At 41.5% G+C, this 22,643-nt stretch overlaps 1 protein-coding gene across 3 annotated transcripts in view; it reads left to right on the top strand.

Annotated features, from left to right (window-relative positions):
- Positions 1-910: 910 nt before the first annotated feature.
- gstk1 (glutathione S-transferase kappa 1) overlaps positions 911-22,643 on the top strand; it is a 30,231-nt gene continuing 8,498 nt past the window's right edge. The window contains exons 1-8 of one of the 3 annotated variants that reach the window (XM_007256866.4): positions 911-1,210; positions 1,321-1,392; positions 2,973-3,054; positions 3,801-3,929; positions 4,810-4,955; positions 5,412-5,528; positions 5,632-5,725; positions 6,578-8,817. In XM_007256866.4, coding sequence (XP_007256928.3) covers positions 1,321-1,392; positions 2,973-3,054; positions 3,801-3,929; positions 4,810-4,955; positions 5,412-5,528; positions 5,632-5,725; positions 6,578-6,627 — 690 coding nt within the window. In that variant the 5' untranslated portion in view covers positions 911-1,210 and the 3' untranslated portion in view covers positions 6,628-8,817. Of the gene's footprint in view, positions 1,211-1,314; positions 1,393-2,972; positions 3,055-3,800; positions 3,930-4,809; positions 4,956-5,411; positions 5,529-5,631; positions 5,726-6,577; positions 8,818-22,643 lie in introns of those variants that run through there. The other 2 variants (XM_022673794.2, XM_049480131.1) reach the window with 2 other exon arrangements.

The following is a 22,643-nucleotide window of genomic DNA, read 5'->3' as shown; positions in this document are numbered from 1 at the left end:
TACTTTGTGTGTGGGGGGGTGGTGTTTTAATACAATACAATACTGTGGCAACAACTGCAATTTGAAGGGCAGTAAAGTCAAGAGCCGGCAAGTGTACAATACAAACATAAAAATAACACACAGAGAGTGCTGTATGATGCTGAGAGTCACTGCCACTGTGTCCAGCAGGGGGCTATAACAACAAGCGAGCTAACTCAATAAGCTGTTTTTTTCACAAAGCTTCGCTCTGCAACATATGCGTTTGGACAAACCTGCTCGGTACCAGGCTAGACTTGCTCTGTCAGGCCAGAGTTTAGTTTAGCCTCAGCTTGGACTGGACGGGAGGTCGCCGGTGGGAAACAATACATTGGAGCAGCGTTCCGCCATCCTCCACTGCTCACTATACTTCACAAATACAGTTCACATTTTATTTTAATGTAATAATTAGAAGTACGATAATTAATTTTCAACATAATTTTTTAAATATAAATAAAATAAGAGTTGGACTGACATTTAAAAAAAATGCATGAAAATTATTATTGTAATTTGTGTATGTTTAGTTGCCTGAATAAGATGCATGCATGATTCAGAAAATACATGCAGTATGAAAATGTAAAGTTTGAAATAACAAAAGTTTTCATGACACCTCATCTTTGTCATTAAACCATATTATGTTTTTACATGTCAGTTTGTTTTAAAAACTAAATGTGCCTCACTATGAGGACAAGGAACTATAGTTACATTTTTCACAAGCAATAGTAACCAATAGTAAAACAAAAATATACAATGTTATACAGCAGTTCACAAGCTATTTAACTCACTACGCAGGTAAAGAAAAAAAAATCTTAAATGTGAACTGCAGTTCATGGTAACACGCGGCACTCTCCAGTCCACTAGACGGCGACATACAGTTGAGTGAATAGAACAGTGGAAGAAGGAGCACTGCTCTGTATATACTGTGCCCAGTGGTGAAAGTAAAACATAATTATGATGTTCTGCTGTAAATTTGGTTAAATATTACAGTGTACAGTGAGTGAGCGGGGTGTGTCTCACTATCTCACTCTGAGCTGAATTTATTACCTGTGTTTTCGGCTGTAGGTTCGAGCTGTTGTCTGTAACTGTAGTTCATCTGAACTTTAACCCACTTAGTTATCTCCGCCTGTCTTCCTTTGGTTACAAAAAAAAAGGACGTTTGTGGAGACCCGCTGATTCGGGATCGCTCTGAAACACGGTAACTTTACATAATTAGCTGGTTTAGCGAATGCATTATAGAGCAGGAAGCTCGTGTTGCTGTAAGATTATGATATTGATAAATAAAGCACTGTATGTAACTATATGCAGATGTCCAGCTCCAGAAAAGTGGTCGAGCTCTTCTATGACGTTGTTTCTCCTTATTCCTGGCTGGGATTTGAGGTCAGTGCCCATTCTCACCTTAATTTAAATCCTAAAAAATAGACCATGTAGCTTCACCCATGATTTAACTACAACTTACAAATACACGTACAAGTCATTTGACAGGAACTGCTGAGCCACACACACTTTTATACACTGTAATATAGCTGGGTGTGGCCTCCACACATCATAAATATCAAACCTTAATCAAAACAACAAATCTTATAGGAGTGGTTCCTAACCAACTGCGTGAGGACTACCTGCATGCTTTGGCGACCTGTAAGATCCTAAATCAGATGGAAACAACAGGAGTGTTGTGTAGTGAACCATGGTGTCTACATGGCTTGCCCTTGAACCTATGTTAAATATTCAGCTTTAAATTCTAATGCAGAACTATTGTGATTTACTTCAGAATCTTATGGAGTTCCACAAGGTTTGATTGAAGGATCTATGAAAAACAAACAAACATACAAATTAGTACACAAATTAAAGTAATATAAAAAAGGGGGGAACTATAGGTTTTAGTGCAGGCAGCAAATGTTGTTCTAAGGTCAATTGGTGTAGCGTTACTGCAGTTTGCAAACCACTGGTATATCCAAAACAGATAAGAATTTGAACTAAACAGAATTGAACAGAAATTGTGAGCGTGAAATAACAGCCTTTTTTTTTTTTAGTTTTTTTTAATGTATCCTCATTTTTTTTTTAATACAGTGTGTCTTATTTTGCATTAATGTAAAAGAAGTCTAGTCTTGGACTACACAGTATTTTTGAACGAAGATTCAAAATTTGTAAATACTTGAATGAAAGGCACTGGGTTTCTTTTTTCTCTCCACACTAAATAGCCTAAAAACACACTATTGTTGCTGCGGGTGCTGAGTGGCATCTTTTTAAAGCGCTCACCTTTGAACCACAAGGTTGTGGGTTCGATCCCAACCCCAGGTAACTCAGGTAATTTTTCAACATATTACATTTTTACTTTTATTAACTAAATAACTGCCAATTAATCCTACTGGGGTGCAGCTTCGTTCATATAAAATCTAAGATTGTTGAAACGGAATCTGATAAAAAAAAAATAGATACAATTTGATTTTCCATATGATTCTTTGGAAGGCGTCCAAGTTTCACAGATTCAAAACATCTGTTTCTCAACAACCACTACTCAGTCCAGTAGAGTTGAAATTTTGCCTGCTGCATCTTTGGCACGTTTGATAGTGGGCTTACTCAATATTTAATAATTATTGCTGCAGTTTATTAAATTAGTAAATTTGGGGTGCACATATTTCACATAAATGGATAAAGATCAGCATAACTAGACTTGATTCAAATGGAATTTAGCAGTTTTATTAAACACACAATTCTTTAGAAGGCCTCCAAGTTTCACTATAAAACATTATATTTGGTAATAATTCTCAGTAGAGTTTACAGAAGCAGTGTTTAAAGCAACTTAAAGTAAATAAATAAACTAATTAGGGGGGTGTCTAAATATTTTTGGATATACAGAGTAGTTTTCTGTAGCAAAAATGAAATTAAGAAAACAGTTAGTCTTTTTTATTGTTGTTAATTATTGATGCTGAGGCTGGATGTTTATGTTCTATGTTTAGGTACTGTGTCGCTACAGAAATGTGTGGAACATTGAACTCCGACTGCGTCCTTCATTGCTAGGTGGAGTGATGAAAGAGTCAGGCAAGTCTAAAATCCATCCATCCATCCATCCATCCATCCATCCATCCATGTGCATGCTGGCCCTGTATAGGGTGACAGAACATCATAAAGAAAGACATCAGCACAATATGAAGAAGGCAGAAAACACAAATGGTCAATCCCAAATTACACACTACTTACATATGTAGTGTACTATGCAAGTAATGAAATTATAAATTCTAAATCTAATCTGAGCATTATATATTAAGAATAGAATAGTCAAATTCTGAAATCTAGTGATATCTGCATGAATATGTTCCAACACTTTTTCTTCTCAATTTATCTTAGTCAACTTACCCATCCATTTACTAGGACTTTCAAATCACTTGCGATGCTCACCAAACTAGGAGGGTAAGGACAAGCATAAATTTGAAGCCAGTTCTTTTGATCTGGAAACGTGTGGTTGGGGCATTAGATGGTTCCTACATGAGTGAGTTTAACTACACATTCACAGCATAAGCATGTAATATTCTACAATATTAAATGTAGAGTTTGGAGAACGTCTGAGCAACAGAAACTTGCAGACGCAGCCAATAAAGGAAGGAATGTTTTTTTCTGTAAACTTTGACCTACACTAGACTTTTTTCTGTCTTTAACTCTAGATCTAGATCCATGTGTTTTCTACTGTTTCATCCTTCTACTGTAGTCTTTCTTTACTTTGTATATTTAACCCCATTCTGTTAGTGGTGCCTTTGTTTGAAATGCCTAACGTTATGCTGCTTCTCCAGGTAACCGACCACCTGCAATGGTCCCGAACAAGGCTGTGTACATGCAGTCAGACCTAAATCGTCTAGCTAAGTACTTCAGTGTACCAGTCTGCTTTCCAGAGAACCCTTTCGAGGTCATGTTTGAGAAAGGTACTTAAGTCACTATCTTTCTTTTTGAGGTGTGCTGGTGTGTCACATACAGCTGAATGAAGAGACCACTTCAGTTTCTGGATCAGTGTCTCTGATTTTGCTATTTATAGGTATATGTCAAATGAACATTGTTGTTTGTTTCTATAAACTAAAGACAACATTTTTCCCAAATTCCAAACAAAAATATTGTCATTTAGAGCATTTATTTGCAGAAAATAAGAAATGGCTGAAATAACAAAAAAGATGCACAGCTTTCAGACGCAAATAATGCAAAGGAAACAAGTTCATATTCATAAAGTTTTAGAGTTTAGAAATCAATATTTGGTGGAATAACCCTGGTTTTTAATCAGAGTTTTATGCATCTTGGCTTGTTCTCCTCCACCAGTCTTACACACTGCTTTTGGATAACTTTATGCCGTTACTCCTCGTGCACAAATTCAAGCAGTTCAGCTTGGTTTGATGGCTGTGATCATCCATCTTCCTCTTGATTATATTCAATTTGGTTAAATCAAAGAAACTTATCATTTTTAAGTGGTCTTTTATTTTTCCAGAGCTGGATACTCAGGAAAAAAAACAGAAATGTACATAAAAATAGTGTCAATTATTGGAGATACATTAGACAATTTTATTTAAGATTTTGAGCCAAGATGCTAGAGAGCAAGACATTTTCTGTCATCCAAAAATATATATTTTTATATTTATTTTTTTATTCTTATATAAAAATAAAATAGCTTACGTGTACAACAATAGAAGTTAACTTTAAAAAAAAACAGCCTTATCTTATTCGATTGGCTATTTAAAAAAAAAAAAAAAAACACTAAATAACAATTTTACATAATGGGAGAAAATAAATATTTCCCTCTCTTTCTCTTTTTCTCAGGCAGCCTCAATGCTATGCGTTTTCTGACCGCAGTTTCAGAAAAGGAGATTTCGGGAGATGTAATGTTGGAAAGAGTGTCCAGAGAGATTTGGAAACGAATCTGGAGCAATGACCAGGATATTACTCTGCCAGAATCTCTCTCAGAGGTACCTAAAGTGACCTGCCACATCATGTCCTACACATGTGGCATTAGCTAGTTGACACCAGCTGTCGGAGAACTTGAACTTGAGAACTTGGTACTGAGCCATTTGGTCATGGGTTTGATTCCATTCAGTGGCTACTGACATGATAGATGTTTACACACGTACACACACACAAAAAATAAATTAATAAATGCTAAAGAGCACAATCTAAAATAACAGAATTTTGTGCTGGCATTAAGCAATTGGGGTGTAGACAATGCCTGTAAAACAGGTCAAGTTTTTTTAGGTTGACGCCACAAAGCATGGTAAGATTGCATATTTTTTTAAGCGGTCTGAAGGTGATTACGAGGACACCCATCAATCCTAAAGGGGAATCACATACGCTCTTTACATAAAATAAGACTGAAATGAAATGCAGTGTATTATTAGATAACGCTGTGCATTTCTGTCTTATGTAAGGCAGGACTCAAGGCTGGTCTGTCAGCCAGTGAGGTGGAAGAACTGCTCCAACTGTACAAATCCCAACCTGTCAAGGACAGACTGAAGCACACCACTGAAGAAGCAGTGAAGCACATGGTGACATTCTTTATCTGTTGGAAATTATTTCGGCATTTTACTTTTGCAGTGTGTTTTCAGACAGTGCTTGATTTTCTTAACACTATATATTTCTTAATTGCAGGCATTCGGCTTTCCTCTCACTGTGTGTCACGTAGACGGAAAGGCAGAGGCGTTCTTTGGCTCGGACAGGTTTGAACTCCTGGCTCATTGCATAGGTAAATGTGGATTTTATTTTTAGCTGTATTTGGTCATCTTTTCTTTACCCATCAAAATCATTGAACTCAGGTTTCTGTCACTTCCACAGCCATGTTTCAAACCAAGCACCTAGACATGCAAATTGCTTCTACAATCATATAGAAAGAATGGGTCGCTTTCAGGAACTAAGTGAATTCCAGCATGGTACAGAGACAGGATGCAATCGGTGCAGTCATGAAATTTCTATACTACTAAATATTGTACAGTCAACTGTCAGTGATATAATGTAGTGGACGTAGGAAAGAAAGGAACTCACTCACTCAGTCCGTATAAGATGAGGTCGCCAACTTTCTTCCAGTCAATCGTCACTAGAGCTAAGGGCCAAAAGCATTGAAAACCAGCCCCAGACTATATTTGACTTTTCTATTGTACCACACTTTACGTTTGTCACATACTGAAATGTTGTCATGTACTTGTACCTGCTTATGGCATAGTTCTTGGTGATCTTGGCTTGAGTGTGGCTGCTGATTCATTAGTAATATACAAAAGTTCCTGACAAACAGTATTTCAGTGGCAGGAGGTACAGAAACATAAAGGCCAGAACCATCAGGCTCTAAAACAGCTTCTTCACCAGGCCATCATGCTGCTGAACAGCTAGAAGCACAGTGTCCATCACAAACTCACCTGTCTCATTACACAATATATCCCATCACATCTTCACTATACATGATTTATGCTTGATTTCATCCACATGTAGAAAATGTCTATTGCTGAAAAGGTGAATCCAACAAATAGTTTTGCCTTAAGTTTTCATATATTGGTCACATTACAAGAATTAGTTTTTTTGAGATTTGCTTCATCTTTTGTTTCAGGTGAAAAGTGGCTGGGACCTCAACCTGACAAACCCACGGCCAAAATGTGAAACACGTTTTTTGCCATGCACAGTGATGTAAAAATAAAAGTAGATTAAATACCTGTAAAGAGTTTGGACACCCATTCAATTAGTTTTTTTTTATATTGAAAATGTATTATTGAAGACATTGAAGCTAAATTGGAACATGTGGAATTATTTTATAAACAAAAAGTATGAAACAAATCAGAATATGTTCTATACTTTAGATTTTTCTAAGTAGACACATAAAGGAGTTTCTGGAGATGCTGAACAACAGTTCCTGCTATTCCTTCACGCTGTGAAGCTCCAGCTCATCTCAAATCACTGTCTCAAATGGGTTTACGTCAGGGGATTGTGGGAGACCAAACGCTAAGTGAATTACATGTGGATCCCTTAAGTAATTTTATGTGTTTAATACTTAACAAAAATTAAGAAAGTAATTAAATAAAGAAAAATACTGAATGAAAAGATGAGTCCAAACTTTTGACTGGTACTGTACCTACAGTGGAGCCCAAAATTATTCATACCCCTGGCAAATTTTGACTTAAAGTTACTTTTACTCAACCAGCAATTTTATTTTTTACTGGAAACGACACAGACATCTCCCAGGAGATAATACGATGATGTACAAGAGGCATCAATGTGGAAAAAAAAATATTTCTCAGCTTTTATTTACATTTGAACAAAAAGTGGCATGTCCAAAATTATTCATACCCTTTGCGAACTGTCACAGTCTATGGGAAAATCCAAAGTTCTATACCATTCCAAATAGTTCAAGCTGTTTTAAAGCCTCCTAATTATCCTGATTCATTGGGAACAGCTGTTTTACTCAACTCAACAGGTGAAAAACAGCAGCTCTCTGCAGTTGGTTTGTAGACAGCCATGGCTAAGACAAAGGAGCTCACAAAGGACCTGCGGCTGTGCATTGTGGCCGCTTACAAGTCAGGAAAGGGCTATAAGGCCATATCTAAATGTTTTCAAGTTCCAGTGGCTACAGTACAAAGTATTATTAAAAAATACAAGAAGTTCCGCACTGTGGAAAATCTCAGAAGGTGTGGTCGGAAGCCAAAAGTGACACCTGTGCTGGCCAGGAGGATAGTGAGAGAGGTGAAAAAAAATCCAAGGATCACCACCAAGGCCATCCTGGTGAATCTGGGCTCTGCTGGTGGCAACATCTCAAGGCAGACAGTCCAACGGACACTGCACACTGCTGGATTCCACGAACGCAGAGCAAGGAGGACGCCACTTCTCCAGAAAAGGCACACAAAAGCCCGCATGACCTTTGCAAATGCTCGTCTGGACAAAGAAGAAGATTTCTGGTCTTCTGTTTTATGGTCAGATGAAACAAAAATTGAATTGTTTGGCCATAATGATGTATCCTTTGTTTGGTGTAAAAAAGGAGAAGCCTTCAACCCTAAGAACACCATACCCACTGTCAAACATGGTGGTGGGAACCTAATGTTTTGGGGGTGTTTTTCAGCCAATGGACCAGGAAACTTGATTGCAGTAAATGGCACCATGAAAAAAGAGCAATACATTAAGATTCTCAACAACAACATCAGGCAGTCTGCAGAGAAACTTGGCCTTGGGAACCAGTGGACATTTCAGCGTGACAAAGACCCAAAACACACAGCAAAAGTGGTGAAGAAATGATTAGCGGACAAAAACATTAACGTTTTGCAGTGGCCCAGCCAGAGTCCTGACTTGAATCCAATTGAGAATCTGTGGAGGAGCTAAAGATCAGGGTGATGGCAAGGAGACCCTCCAACCTCAAAGAGTTGGAGCTCATCGCTAAATATGAATGGGCAAAAATACCAGTGGAGACATGCAAAAAGCTGGTCAGCAATTACAGGAAGCGTTTGATTGCTGTAATAGCCAATAAAGGCTTTTCTATTAATTATTGAGAATGGTTTGAATAATTTTGGACATGCCACTTTTTGTTCAAATGTGAATAAAAGCTGAGAAATATTTTTTTTTCCACATTGATGCCTATTGTACATCATAGTATTATCTCCTGGGAGATGCCTGTGTCGTTTCCAGTCAAAAATAAAATTGCTGGTTGAGTAAAAGTAACTTTAAGTCAAAAAAGGGGTATGAATAATTTTGGGCTCCACTGTATATGCTAAGATGGCGTTTAATTCAAATGCACCTTAAGCCTTATTTAAATCAGACAAGCTTGTATGCACTCTGGATGAATTAAAATATTTTTAAAGCATTAAACTGTTTACTCTGCTTTCAGTGATTGAAGATCTGTGGCACTCTGCTAGGATTGGAAAGCTGGAAATTCTAATTTGGGTTCGGTCAGAGTAGGAGATCAGGACACATGGACGGAAGCAACAGAGAAACAGAATTGGCAAGTTAAGGTGGCGGAGCTAAATTACTAATGAAGGTGTGACCTGACTAAACAGCAAAGCTTAAAGTTAAAGACAAAAAAACAGAAAAAAAAGCCAACATATATACAAGATTAATGCTAGATATAATTTCATGTAAAACTTCAGAGATGAGCCATACAAAATGATTATTGTTGCACTTGCTTTAATCATCAATCCTATAGCCATCAATAGGCTTCTTACATATTTGGCCACTGATCTTTTGCAAACGGCTCCTGGTTTTTTATATTTTATATATATATTTTTAGAGTTTTGTGTGAAATGATATCAATTGTGGCTTTTTCTGTTTTTGAGTTGTTCCAATACAAGCAAAGGAAATAAACATTTGCATAACAAAACGTGCAATTTCAATAACTGTTGGGAGAAACACTTCATTTTCTGAAGAAACTTCGACCACAACAGTATTTTGAAGTGTTACCTCATGGGAGAACATTTCGGGGTGTTATCTAGTGAGAGAGATTGAGATGGCACAAAATGTATTATGTAACATTGACTTTTAGATATGAGTAGATTTTGCTGTCAGTGATAATATAACAATTTACAATTAAAAACGGTGTGTCAGTGACAAGTGAATGTCACTGTCCTTGCTTAAAAATATAGTAAAATCAATTTTGGGGGCCAATGCTGATATGAATGTTAGAAAGAAGAAAACTTGCCTTTAAAAAATTACAAATTTGAATAATTGTTTGCTAAATTTTTTTCTATGTCCACCGTACCATGCCCACTTACTTGCCCGCATTTGTTAAAATATCCGGTCAGTTCATATTAAATGGTTTATTTTCGTATCCTATTTACAGCAAATGCAGTCTGAAGTAGCTACTGCTGGGGACACTGATTTATTAAGTAGCTAGCTAGCTATGCTAACCTAACATTCCAGGAGGCTGTTTAATGTTGTTTACAACATATGAAAGGACACTACATAGCTTTAACTTGGTTATTTAGGTTAACTAACATATACACTGCCTTCCAGAGATGAGAAGCTGTGTCTGTGGTTGAAGGAGCTAAATTTAACACATCCACCCAAACATCCATTAGTCTGCTTTTACCATTCTGTGGTGGGAAGCTCTGTTATGAAGTTCTGGTAAAGTTGACACTTTGGTGATGTGAGGCTGTTGGAGAAGATGCTAGCGTAAGGGCTCTAAATTAATTTAACCTAAATTAACTACCTCATTTAAAGTCCCAAAATCCAACACAACAGACTTAAAAACATAGGAATGAACATCAAACAAATCAATCAAATCGAAAAACTACACACAGTAATTAAAAAATCTTAAAAATATGACTGCCATCTTGGATGTGTCCCATTAGATAGAATGGATCAGAAGTTTTTAGAGAACAAATACACCAAATTTCATGCACAATTCCTCTTAAATTTTGCTTTTATCTGCTTCACTATTTCTTGAATGTACTCTATGTGATTTCACTTTTACATATTGTGTGATATGACGTCATTGTAGCTTTTCATAAAGGGTAAATACAACATTTATTTATTTACCTGTCAGCCTGCAGTATTCCACAAAGTCCCTAATATATTTATATTCATCCCTAAAATATTTGAGTATGCCTGGATTGAGTTAGCCCAATAGTTCACTCATTTAAGCCACTAGCCACTAGCAAAAAAAAAAAAAGGAACGTGCTACTTATTTTCTCCTGCTGAACAAAAGTTACTGATATGTCTTTACAATGATTGCAAAGATTTGTATTGTAAAGTTAAAAAAGCTGATTGTTGAAATGCATAAGCATATTATTTAAACCATTCATTGGAAATAAAAAAATTGTTATTGTAAATTAATAAAATTAATTGGATATGGATAATTATTCATAGCCTAATACATTAACCGTGTTTGAGTTATCTGTTAGAAGACACTATTGAACAAATATTTATTGATTTGTCTTATAAAACTGATTAAGAAGCAACATGAGTAATATGAACTTGGCAACAGGTCACGGTTAAATATAAAAATATACTCCAATTTTTGTTGGTTAGTCTAATGTGCAGGCAAATGTAAAATGCCATATTGTAGTGACTTCTATGAATGATGAATGTATAAATAACTGCATAAAATTATTTCGCAACCAGAAAGAAAAGTGCTACTGCTGCTACTGGTGGTGGGCCTTCTGTAGCAGCCCTCTCTCCTGCAGAAGACCTTGCTTTAAATCACAACAGCAGACACCCATCGTTGAAGGAACTGAGAGAGGAACATCATTTATCTTGTCTGCCCTCATGAAACACTGCCATATGTTAAAGGGAGGTTTATTTTATCTTAAATTGTACATTTTTGTTCATATAGGCTGCATTATTATAATTTACATTGATGGCCTATTATATTAAAGTTTTGGGGGAGGTCCTGACTCATTTAGACTATAAACCAGCTTAATTCTTATGCTTGTACCTAGAAGACATAACAGTTAGGTATCTAATTTATCATTTGTAGCGGGAGATTGCAGGACTATTCAGGATGGTACAGGAGGATGAGGACACAGTTTCTGCCTGTTCCAAAAGGCCAGGAGTGTGTCTTTTTGACCAGCTCCAAAGACCTACATCATCTTGCTGCAGATGGTGTCACTGTGCATCGTTCACCTGGTGCTTTAGGATATGCTGGTTGAAATACCTGCTGATTTGGGATGTGCTGTTTGGTTTACCTGCTGCTTTAGGATGTTCTGGTTGGTGTACCTTCTGATTTAGGATGTGCCGGATTAAGTGCCTGCTGCTTTAGGATGTGCTGGTTGGTGTGCTGGTAAGACTGCTTGCTGCTGTAGGATGTGGTGGTTTAAGTAACTGCCGCTCTAAAATATGCAAATTAAGAGTGCCTGCTGATTTTGGATGTGCTGAATTAAGTGTCTGCTGGGTTAAGATGTGCCGGTTGAAATACCGGCTGCTGTAAATGCCAGCACCTGCCACGCATGGAATCATCTTATTGATCACAATGATGCAAGGCACTGAAAAAAATATTTGACAAAAAGAGATTGTTCGTCTTTTTTTTACTTTAATTGTTCTCCTTTGTGTTTCTCAGTTGTCATTTTGTGCTGCTGTTGTTCGTCCATAGTGTCATTATTTTACTTAAATATAAGTTATGTTTCATAGTTACTGACCGCCAGGGCGGTGCTTAATGTGAATGTATTCCCTGCCGTGCCCACGGCGAACCGAGAGTTGTATACCAACGAAGTCACTACACGTGACACAGCGTGTGACGCAAGCGGAGTATAAATGCCCCCTGGCACTCGCTGCTCCTCCTCTTTTTCTTCTCGCCCAGAACCGATTGAGTGCAGCTCGCTTCAGAGCTCGGATTCCGACCTCTAGAGCTGTTTTTTCATCATCTTTTTCTTCTCCTTTTTTCTTCTCCTATTTTGGATTACTCGTCGCCAGTACCCACACGAAGCTTGGGGCTCCAAGCTTCGGGTTACTGTGCATTTCCCGTCGAAGCTCGACATCAGTGAGGACTCCCACCGTAGTTGTAACCTAGCTTCAGTACCTGTCCGCTGCCTCAGTTATCGTGCGCTCGGTCTACCGAGTTCACTTTGACCGCAGCGAAGCGCTCGGCGCCGGGATTAGCCTCAGCTAACGCCCCCACGAGCGGCTATCTACACTGTGGTGTCTTCGCCGGAGCCGACACGGTGAGTACTCTCTCCTTAGCTCTACTAGCGTTACGCCTCGCGAGCTATCTGCCCTAGCTAGCTAGTGCTCGGTACACCGAGTTCATTTAGCCGGCTACGAATCGCTCGACGCCGGGGTTAACCAGAGGCTAGCGGCCCCACGAGTAGCTATCAGCCGAGCGGCTGTCAGCACTGCTGTGTCTTTTCGCCGGAGCCTGACACGGTGAGTACTCTCAACCGTAGCTCTAACTAGCGCAAACTCCTCGTGAGCTATCTGCTTCAGCTAGCTGGTGCTCGGTACACCGAGTGACTTAGCGGGCAGCGAGGCGCTCGACGCCCGAAGCGAGCCAGCGGCCACCGCGAGCGGCTGTCAGACCCCCCCCGGAGCCGCGGCCTACCTAGCGCTGCTATGCTATCCTCGATTAGCTGCATGCACTGCCAGGCCGTCCTGGAGCCCGACGACGGACACCGACTGTGCCCGTCGTGCCTGGGCTTGGACCATCTGCGCGAAGCGCTCACAGACCCATGCATCGACTGCGCGATGATTCCCATGGCTATCCGCCACGAGCGGCTAGCGGGCCTGGAAGCACGAAGCGAGGCATCCCTCCCCGCAACAACGCCCAAGGCTCGGGGAAAACGGAGCGCGGATAGCTCGTTAGAGCCACCGCGAAAAAAGAAAGGCTATGGAGCTCTCTCTAACCGTGTGGACTCGGTTGTATCGGAGTTACACCAGCTAAAGAACCTGATCTTAGCTATGAACAGCCAGACACAGGACCGAGCAGGTGAGAGTCCCTCGGTCGAGTTTAAGGAGTCTGTTTCGCCAAGGTGGGAGGCTGAGTTTGACGTTCTCTCAACGGCTGCCTCCAACGCGAACTTTACGCAAGGGTCGGCTCTCGAGCACGAGATGGGGTTCGGATCTTTTCCGACCGATAGCTCTCCTGCACCCCCACACTCCCTGTCTTCGGATGGAGCCAAGGGAAGTGAGGACACACACCCCGCAGCCTCTCGCAGGGCTTCAGTGGAAGAGACGCTTAAGTTAGCCTTAGCTAGGCTAGGCCTGGATACACCAGCAGCAGGGAGCGTACGCTCTAACGCGCTGTTTAAATGCCTGGAAGCGGGTGCTTTCGCGGTGCCGCCTTGTCAGGACTTCGTGTCTGAATTCTCGGCTGCCTTTCAGAGCGAAAAAGCAGGTCGGCCGACGGAGACGGCGCGCTTGCTAGCATCCATGGCCGGAGCGGCTGACTATGGACTGGCCTCCATGCCTGCGATCGACCCCTGTGTGGCTTCCACGGTGGTTTCGCCAGACGAAGCGCTACGGCCGGAACCTCGCTGCCCGAGCGCGGAGTGTAGGCGCACGGACGAGCTGGTTGTTAAAATGCACAACTCAGCGACGCGGATGGGGAGACTGCTGAATTCCCTCTGCATCCTGCTCATTGCGCTGCAGAATTCCCCCGCATCCACGGAGGACTCAAATAGCTCGGAGGAGCTTCTGAATCTAGCCCTCTTGACCGCGGGGTACATGACCCACGATACTGGTCGGCTCGTCGCTACGAGCCTGCATGCTCGGCGCCAGGTGTGGCTGGCCCAATCCTCTCTGCCCGAACCTTGCCGAGCTATGCTGCGGTCCGTGCCTCTCAAACCCGGGTCTCTCTTCGGACCAGCAGCCAAGGAAGCCCTGGAACGACGATCCTGACCACTGACCACTGAGTTTTCGTCGCCCACTACAGCGGGCTCGAGGACACGATAGAGAGAGGCGCTTCGGAGCCGCAGCTCCGCCGCCGCGCCCCGCAGGCCCCACGGTCCCGCCGAGAGCGCCTAGGCGACCCCCCCACCCTTCCAAGCCGCGCGCAGCTGCCGCTGCAGACCGCCGCTGACATGCTACGGCCGGTGACGCTGTTGCTCTCACCATCACATTTGGCCTACTGGACAAAGATGATCTCAGACCCATGGGCTCTGAGCACCGTGACAGTGGGTTACAGACTGCAGTTTCACCGCCGGCCACCAGTATGTTCTCGCCCTACGGTGACCAAAGTTCGGGATCCCGTTCGGGCTGCAAGCCTCTCCCAGGAGATAGGCTCCCTGCTGGCCAGAGGAGCCATAGAGTTAGTAGACCCTCAAGTTCACCCCGAGGGGTTCTACTCAATTTATTTTGTTGTTCCGAAGAAAGACGGCGGTTTGAGACCGATCTTAGATCTCCGTCGCCTGAACAAATTTTTGAAAGTTCTTCCGTTCCGGATGTTACACACCGCGACTGTTCTCCACGCGGTTTCCGAAGCGGAGTGGTTCACCCTAGTGGATCTCAAAGATGCCTACTTTCACGTTCCAATCGTTCCAGAACACAGACGGTTTCTCAGGTTCGCCTTCCGAGACAGGGTATTTCAGTTCAGAGTGCTACCGTTCGGCCTTTCACTGGCACCAAGGGTGTTCACGAGATGTATGCGGGCGGCCCTGTCCCCCCTTATGGCTCAGGGGCTGAAAATCTTGCCCTATCTAGACGACTGGCTGCTGTGTGCCCCCTCGGAGCAGAGGGCTCACACAGACACACTCAGATTACTGCAGCACACACAAGCGCTGGGGCTCGCGGTGAACTGGAACAAGAGTGTTTTAATTCCTGCTCAGTCCATAACCTTTTTAGGCATGGTCTTGGATTCACGTCGCATGTTGGCCACCCTGCCTTCAGCTCGTGCTGCGGCTATACTATCGGCCATTCACAGCCTCAGGTGGGGCGCCAAGGTGCAGTATGTGAGGCTTTTGCGACTACAAGGTCTTCTCACCGCCGCTGCGCAGGTGGTGGCACTGGGGAAGCTCCACATCCGACCATTTCAGATGTGGCTCATCAGTCTGAAACTGGATGCGGCACGGCACAGGCACACATGCGTTCGCATTACCAGCGAGTGCTTGGCTGCCCTCGATGTCTGGAACTCTGCACCCTTCCTGCTGTCAGGGGTAACGATGGGCCAGATTCCTTCTCGCAGAGAAGTGATCACTACAGACGCGCCAGCCACAGGCTGGGGGGCTGTCTGGAACCACAGCGCAGTGCAGGGTGTTTGGTCCATGCGGCAGGCGCGAGACCACATCAACATCCTGGAGTTACGTGCCATAGTGCTCGCCCTGAGACATTTTCTCCCGGTGCTCCGCGGCAGACATGTCTTGGTGAGATCGGACAATGTGTCAGCAGTCTATCATGTAAACCACTTTGGCGGAACACGGTCCCGCAGGCTATTAATGCTGGCACAAGAACTCTGGACGTGGGCTCACCCCAGAGTGTTATCTCTGAGAGCATCTCATGTGACAGGCGCCACCAATGTCATGGCGGATGCGCTATCTCGCCGTTCTCTTCACCCAGGACGATGGAAGCTACACCCGCGTGTGGTACAGCTGGTGTGGGAACGGTTCGGGGAGGCTCGAGTAGACCTCTTTGCCTCTCCAGACACGACACACTGCCCTCTCTGGTTTTCGGAGATGGCACTATACAGCCCATTGGGCCAGGATGCCCTGGCTCACAGCTGGCCGAGAACTCTGCTCTATGCCTTTCCCCCTTTGCCTCTGATTCCGGCTGTATTGGACAGAGTACGCCTGGAACAGCATCGGGTCCTCTTGGTGGCCCCGAAGTGGCCGTATCAAACATGGTTTCCAACGCTGCTGTCATTACTCCATGGGGTTCCATGGGAACTTCCGTGTCGAGCAGACCTGCTTTCACAGCTGAACGGACAGGTGTGGCACCCACGTCCGGAGCAACTCCGGCTATGGCTGTGGCCCTTAGGCCCACCAGCACATTAGACTCATGCACGGCCCAGGTCAGACGCACGATCGATAATGCTAGAGCTCCTTCTACGCGGGCTCTATACGAGGGCAGGTGGAAGGCTTTTGAAGCTTGGTGTATTAACCAAGGTGTGGTACCACACCTCTGCACACTACAGACTGTCTTGTCCTTTCTCCAGACGCTACTGGAGGAAGGCAGGGCCGCTTCGACGCTCAGGGTATACGTGGCGGCCTTAGCCTGTCACGTGATGCCGGCGGACGGTACTTCCTTGGGCTCTCATAAGCTTGTGACTGCTTTTTTGAAGGGAGCTAAGAGACTGGCTCCCCCTCGTAAGCCGCGGTATCCCCCCTGGGATCTTCCGCTAGTCTTGAACGCTCTCTGCAAGGCTCCTTTTGAACCGCTAGAGCGGGCAGGGCTGAAATGGATCTCTCTAAAGGCTGCTTTCCTGTTGGCTGTTTGCACAGCAAAGCGGAGCTGTGAGCTGCATGCGCTGTCTATCAGCCCCCTGTGTTTACAGTGGGGCTTGGATGATTGCAGTGTGAAACTGAGGCCGAACTCTGCGTTTCTGCCTAAGGTGTTGAATCCTGCTTTTGTGAACCAAACCATTGATCTTCCAGCCTATGGGGACGATTCTGATACCAGGAGGCTAAAGTTATGCCCTGTAAGAGCTCTACGGGCATATGTTTCTGCTACGACGGCTGTTCGTCAAACGGACCAGCTGTTTGTATGTTTTTCTGCTGCGAAGTTGGGGAAACCACTTTCGAAGCAACGGCTATCCCACTGGCTTGTGGAGGTTATTCAGGGGGCCTACAGGGCTGCAGATCGCCCTTTGCCTGCCCCGACTACAGGACATTCTGTCAGAGGCGTCGCCACATCTTGGGCTGCGCTTCAAGGAGTGTCTCTACTAGAGATTTGTGCAGCGGCCACGTGGTCGTCACCATGCACCTTCTCTCGTTACTACAGTGTGAACGTGGCAGCCGCCGAGGGCTTATCTACGGCGGTTCTGTCTGGAATCTCCTCGTGACATCGCTGGTATGCATCATCCACATTAAGCACCGCCCTGGCGGTCAGTAACTATGAAACATAACGCTAGTTACGTATGTAACTGTGGTTATGTGAATAGTGGATGACCGCCAGGGTTCTTGGTCACTCGGATTGCGAGAAGAACCAAGTTTTGAGGAGGAGCAGCGAGTGCCAGGGGGCATTTATACTCCGCTTGCGTCACACGCTGTGTCACGTGTAGTGACTTCGTTGGTATACAACTCTCGGTTCGCCGTGGGCACGGCAGGGAATACATTCACATTAAGCACCGCCCTGGCGGTCATCCACTATTCACATAACCACAGTTACATACGTAACTAGCGTTAATATTCCAGTAACTTCATATATTAGCTGCCATAATGCATTTTAATACCGGTCACACCATCTGCACTTAGAAAACGCTCGGTTGCGCTCTTTAAGGTCAATGCTCGTCTAAATCGTGTTTTACGGTAACCGCGTGCACCACGGAGCAGCGGCTCGCGCTTCACATTCAGAGACAGAAAATTTCATTCATTATAGTAGTAGTATTCATTAATAATATTGTAAGAATTTGAATGAATATGATGGCATATATAGGAAAGTCGCATATTTTGAAGTAACTGGATACTAAATTTAGAAAGATGTCTGTTTGGTTTTGTATAAAATAGATTTTAGATTATACATCTATATTAAAGCAACATACAGAATCTCGTGGTGTCATGATTGTTTGTTGTTCGGTTTGATTCGCTGTTTTTTTAGAACTCCAAAATCTGGTCTATAAACAACCCAGTAATACAGTAATATAATTTGAAATTAATCATGATCAATACTATGTAATATGTTAATCAGTACAGTCATTTGATAACTCTAGATCTTCTTTTTAAATTAGACTTTTAAGTGTGGTCTATAAATGTGGTAATGTTATAAAAATAGAGTGAATTAACCTAAAAACATGTGTATTTTATTTTTAATAAGAAAAACGTCTGTATTTCTATAATATTAGACTGTTCTACAGATAGGTGGGTGTATTGCTGGTGTATATTAGTTGATTCGACCTGGTTAAATTATGTTTATTTTGCTGTAAGTCTCGTTTCTGATCCATTTTCAGTCTCTGCACGAAAAGCTCGAGCCGCTGCTCCGCCAGTTACCGTAAAACATGGTATACACGCGCATTCAGTGTAGGTAGCACGACCGTGCAGCGTCTGTAGAGATGGAGTGCGGATGGAGTGACCGGAATTATAAACCTCGTGACTATTATATATATATTAGCGTGATGAGTTGCTGTAAGTTTATCAGACTGCTAACTAAATCATGAAGATGTCCAGCTCCAGAAAAGTGGTCGAGCTCTTCTATGATGTTGTTTCTCCTTATTCTTGGCTGGGATTTGAGGTGGATTTAATAGGATTTATTTCCTTTTTCATTTGTTTAAATCACGTAGCTTTACTTATGATGAATCTAAAACTTACAAATAACACATACAAGTAATTTCACTCCAACAACTGTGCCACACACACTTTTTACTCCAGAGAACACAGTTTCCCTGCTTCATAGTCCAGTAAAGTGGGTTTTATATCACCCTAGCTAAAGATTGTCAGTGGACGTAGTAAATTTAGGTTTCTGTCCGAATTCTAAGCATTCCAATCTACAGCTCTGGAAAAGTTTAAATGCCACTTGATTTAGTTTCTCTGATTTTGATATTTATAGGTATGTGTTTGAGTAAAATAAACATTATTGTTTTATTCTATAAACTACAGACAATATTTATTCCAAATTCTAAATAAAAATATTGTCATTTAGAGCATTTATTTGCAGAAAATGAGAAATGGCTGAAATAACAAAAAAGATGCAGAGCTTTCAGACCTCAAATAATGCAAAGAAAACGTGTTCATATTCATAAAGTTTTAAGAGTTCAGAAATTAATATTTGGTGGAATAACCCTGGTTTTTAATCACAGTTTTTATGCATCTTGGCATGTTCTCCTCCACCAGTCTTACACTCTGCTTTCGGATAAATCTATGCTAATCCTGGTGCAAAATTTTAAGCAGTTCAGCTTGGTTTGATGGCTTGTGATCATTCATCTCCCTCTTGATTATATGTCAGATGTTTTTATTTGGTAAAATCAAAGAAACTCTTCATTTTTTTAAGTGGTCTCTCCTTTTTTCCAGAACTATATATTTGGTAATAGCTTGGTATATTTGTGTTTACTGGTAGGTTATAAAAGCAGTGTTTGTTGCAACTTGAACGAGTTAAATGACCTACAGTGGTATGTAAACGTTTGGGCACCCCAGATAAATTTGATGTTTTTTTTTTAATAATTCATTGATTTTTTGGCTTAGCAATTTCAGTTAAATATATCTATATATAATTATAGCAGACGAACACAGTAATATTTTAGAAGTGAAATTAAGTTTATAGGATTTACAGATCCTGCAATAATGCAATAATTCTTTAAACAAAATTAGGCAGATGCATAATTTTTGGCACCCCAACAGAAAAAATACATCAATATTTAGTAGATCCTACTTTTGCAGAAATAACAGCCTCTAAACACGATTGTTTTCAAGAATCTGCTGATATTACAGTTTTTCTCAGTCGATTTAGTGCATTTCTCACATCATGATCTAAATTGGCATAACAGCAAGTGCATTTTTCAAAACAGCTAGTGCAGCAAAACTAAATGAAATATCTGTAACAGCACGTACCTCACTCAGAATTCTTTGTTTTTGCCTTAAAAGCAAATATGTATGTCAATTAACTTCAGTGCCATTAGAATGTCTAGTCTGTGTATCATTTCCTATGAACAAGGCAGTCAAAATACTCTGTCATGTTGTCAGTGCCACAGTTTGATTTAGTTGTGTAAGTATATTCTGATGAAAACAAGATTTTAATTGCAAGAATGTTGCACATCCTGTGGAAAATCAATTAATACTCTATGTATTATACACAAAATACAAACCTACAAAGAACATAAAGTCAATCATGACAGTATGTGGGAGACTGACAGCAAGAATTTGGACTGGAATTAAAATCTTTGAATAATTTTTAAATTGGACAGAAATACAGGTAAAGACAAACTGTTTGGCAGCACTCTGTAGATAAAACAAAGGACGAACTACAAAATTAGAAACTTACTCTGTACATTCAAAACAATCTGGGACAACAACTTTATGAATTACAGTGCTTTTTTTTACATTCTGACTCCTCTCTTTTGGACCACTTGTTTTAATCCACGTCACACTGAATATCTTCTCTTGCAATGCAGCATGGAAAGAATCTCCTGGCTCCTCTGCAGGCATCTGTTGTGATATACTCACAAGCTGCATCCATGGCAGTCAGAAAGTTCATCTGGGTGCGCGGCTGGTATTCACACACACATCTTCAGGCTAAGAAGAACTCCATAATTGAGTTCAGGAATAGGGAATAGGGTAGGAGGAATTCCATCAGCATACTGTGATGAATAGCAAAGCATTGCCTGATGGAGTGGTGAAAACTCACTTTATCCCAAATGACCACATATTTTGGCTAATCCTTTTGCCTTACGCCTCTCTCGTGATCAGGGATGAGATCCCTGTAGAGGGTGTCCAAGAATGTGATGAGATGCTGGGTGTTATAGGGTCCTATAATGTGAAAATGTGTAAGCACAGCATTCTCTGACCTCAGCCTTATACCACACAGTCTTGCCCTTTTTCTTAGCTGTTCATGGCCTTGTCTTTCCCTATGTGAGATCTCTTGACACTGCAGTGTTTTGTGTTCATATATGTTTGCCATTTAAAGGTTCATTAGATGCACCTCTGACCTGAGACTGAGAGCTGTTTGACTATTGGTTCCTTTACAAATTTCCCTTCTTCACTGAAAGCCGAGATTTACCTGGAAACAATTTAATCAAATCTTCCAAAATTTACCAATAAAGTTTCATAGAAATGTATAAGTTAGGCCTGATAGATTATGACAACATGTTCAGCACTTGACCAAAAGCCTAAATGTTTTGAAGGGTAAGACAATAGAACAGATAATCAGTACAACAAATATTGAGCATGACATAAGCAATGGATAATGCACAAAAGAGCTAAAAAATTGTACATGTCCATTTACATGAATGAAAACGCATTTGCAAAAATTGAAACACAATGAGAAATGCAATGCACAAGTGACAAGGAGATGCGGAAATTGAAGGAACATTTTGATATAAGACGTACTAAAATCGTCTTGAGAAAAACTATAATTGGAATCCATGCAACCCTCAACTTTAACAAGATTCCCAGTACCTGCACTGGCCACACAGCCCCACTGCATGATGGAACCGCCACCAAATTTTGATAGGTGTAGCAAGTGTTTGTCTTGAAATGCTGTGTTCTTTTTCTGCAATGCAAACCACCCTCCAAATAACTCAATTTTAGTTTCATCAGTCCACAGCACCTTATTCCAAAATGAAGCTGACTTGTCCAAATGTGCTTCAGCTTACCTCAGGCCTCTCCTTGTGCAAAGTGCACGGAATAGTTGGACGATGCACAGTGACACAATCAGCAGCAAGATGATGTTGTAGGTCTTTGGAGCTGAACTGTTGATTTACTATGACTGTTCTCACCATCCTTCACATCTGCTTATCTGAGTTTTTTTTGGCCATTTTAACCCTTCCTCATAATTCAATTCACCTGTAATGTACATGTACAGTATTGTGCAAATATTTTAGGCACCTGTGGGAATTTTAAGTAAAGAAAAAGCTTCTTATTTGTGTAGTAAGTGTGTAGTAAAACACCAGCATTACAATAAATACAAACAGCAATTTTACAAAAAGCATTGCTTTAACATCACTGTTTTCCTTAAAACATCTCCTAATCTCTCCTCATCCTAGTTAAGTAGTGTTATCCAGGAGAAATATGGAACTATTTTTTTTTCTACAGCTTGACTCAGGATACAACTTACTTACCTAAAAAATATAAATTCTTGTTAATTCAGCCAAATATATTGCTAATATAACTGAATTAGTGTAATTTGCTTAGGTGCCTAAAACTTTTGCACAGTACTGTAGGTCAGGGGACAATGAGATTACCAAACAAATGTTGTGTTCCAATATTTAGTGGTAAAGGTATTTAAATCAATAAAATGACAAGGCTGCCTAATTTTGTTTAAAGGAATATTGCACACTTTCTTTACATCCTATAAACTTATGTACACTTCTTAAATATCACTGTGTTTGTCTGCTATATGATATTTAACTGGAATTGCTAATCCGAACAACCAATGATTTATAATGGAAAATCATGAAAATAATCAGGGGT

This window comes from Astyanax mexicanus, chromosome 6 (assembly GCF_023375975.1).
Source record: "Astyanax mexicanus isolate ESR-SI-001 chromosome 6, AstMex3_surface, whole genome shotgun sequence".
Classification (NCBI taxonomy): domain Eukaryota; kingdom Metazoa; phylum Chordata; class Actinopteri; order Characiformes; family Acestrorhamphidae; genus Astyanax; species Astyanax mexicanus.
The sequence above is the reverse complement of the archived record's forward strand: the minus strand, read 5'-3'. Positions and strand labels throughout refer to the sequence as shown.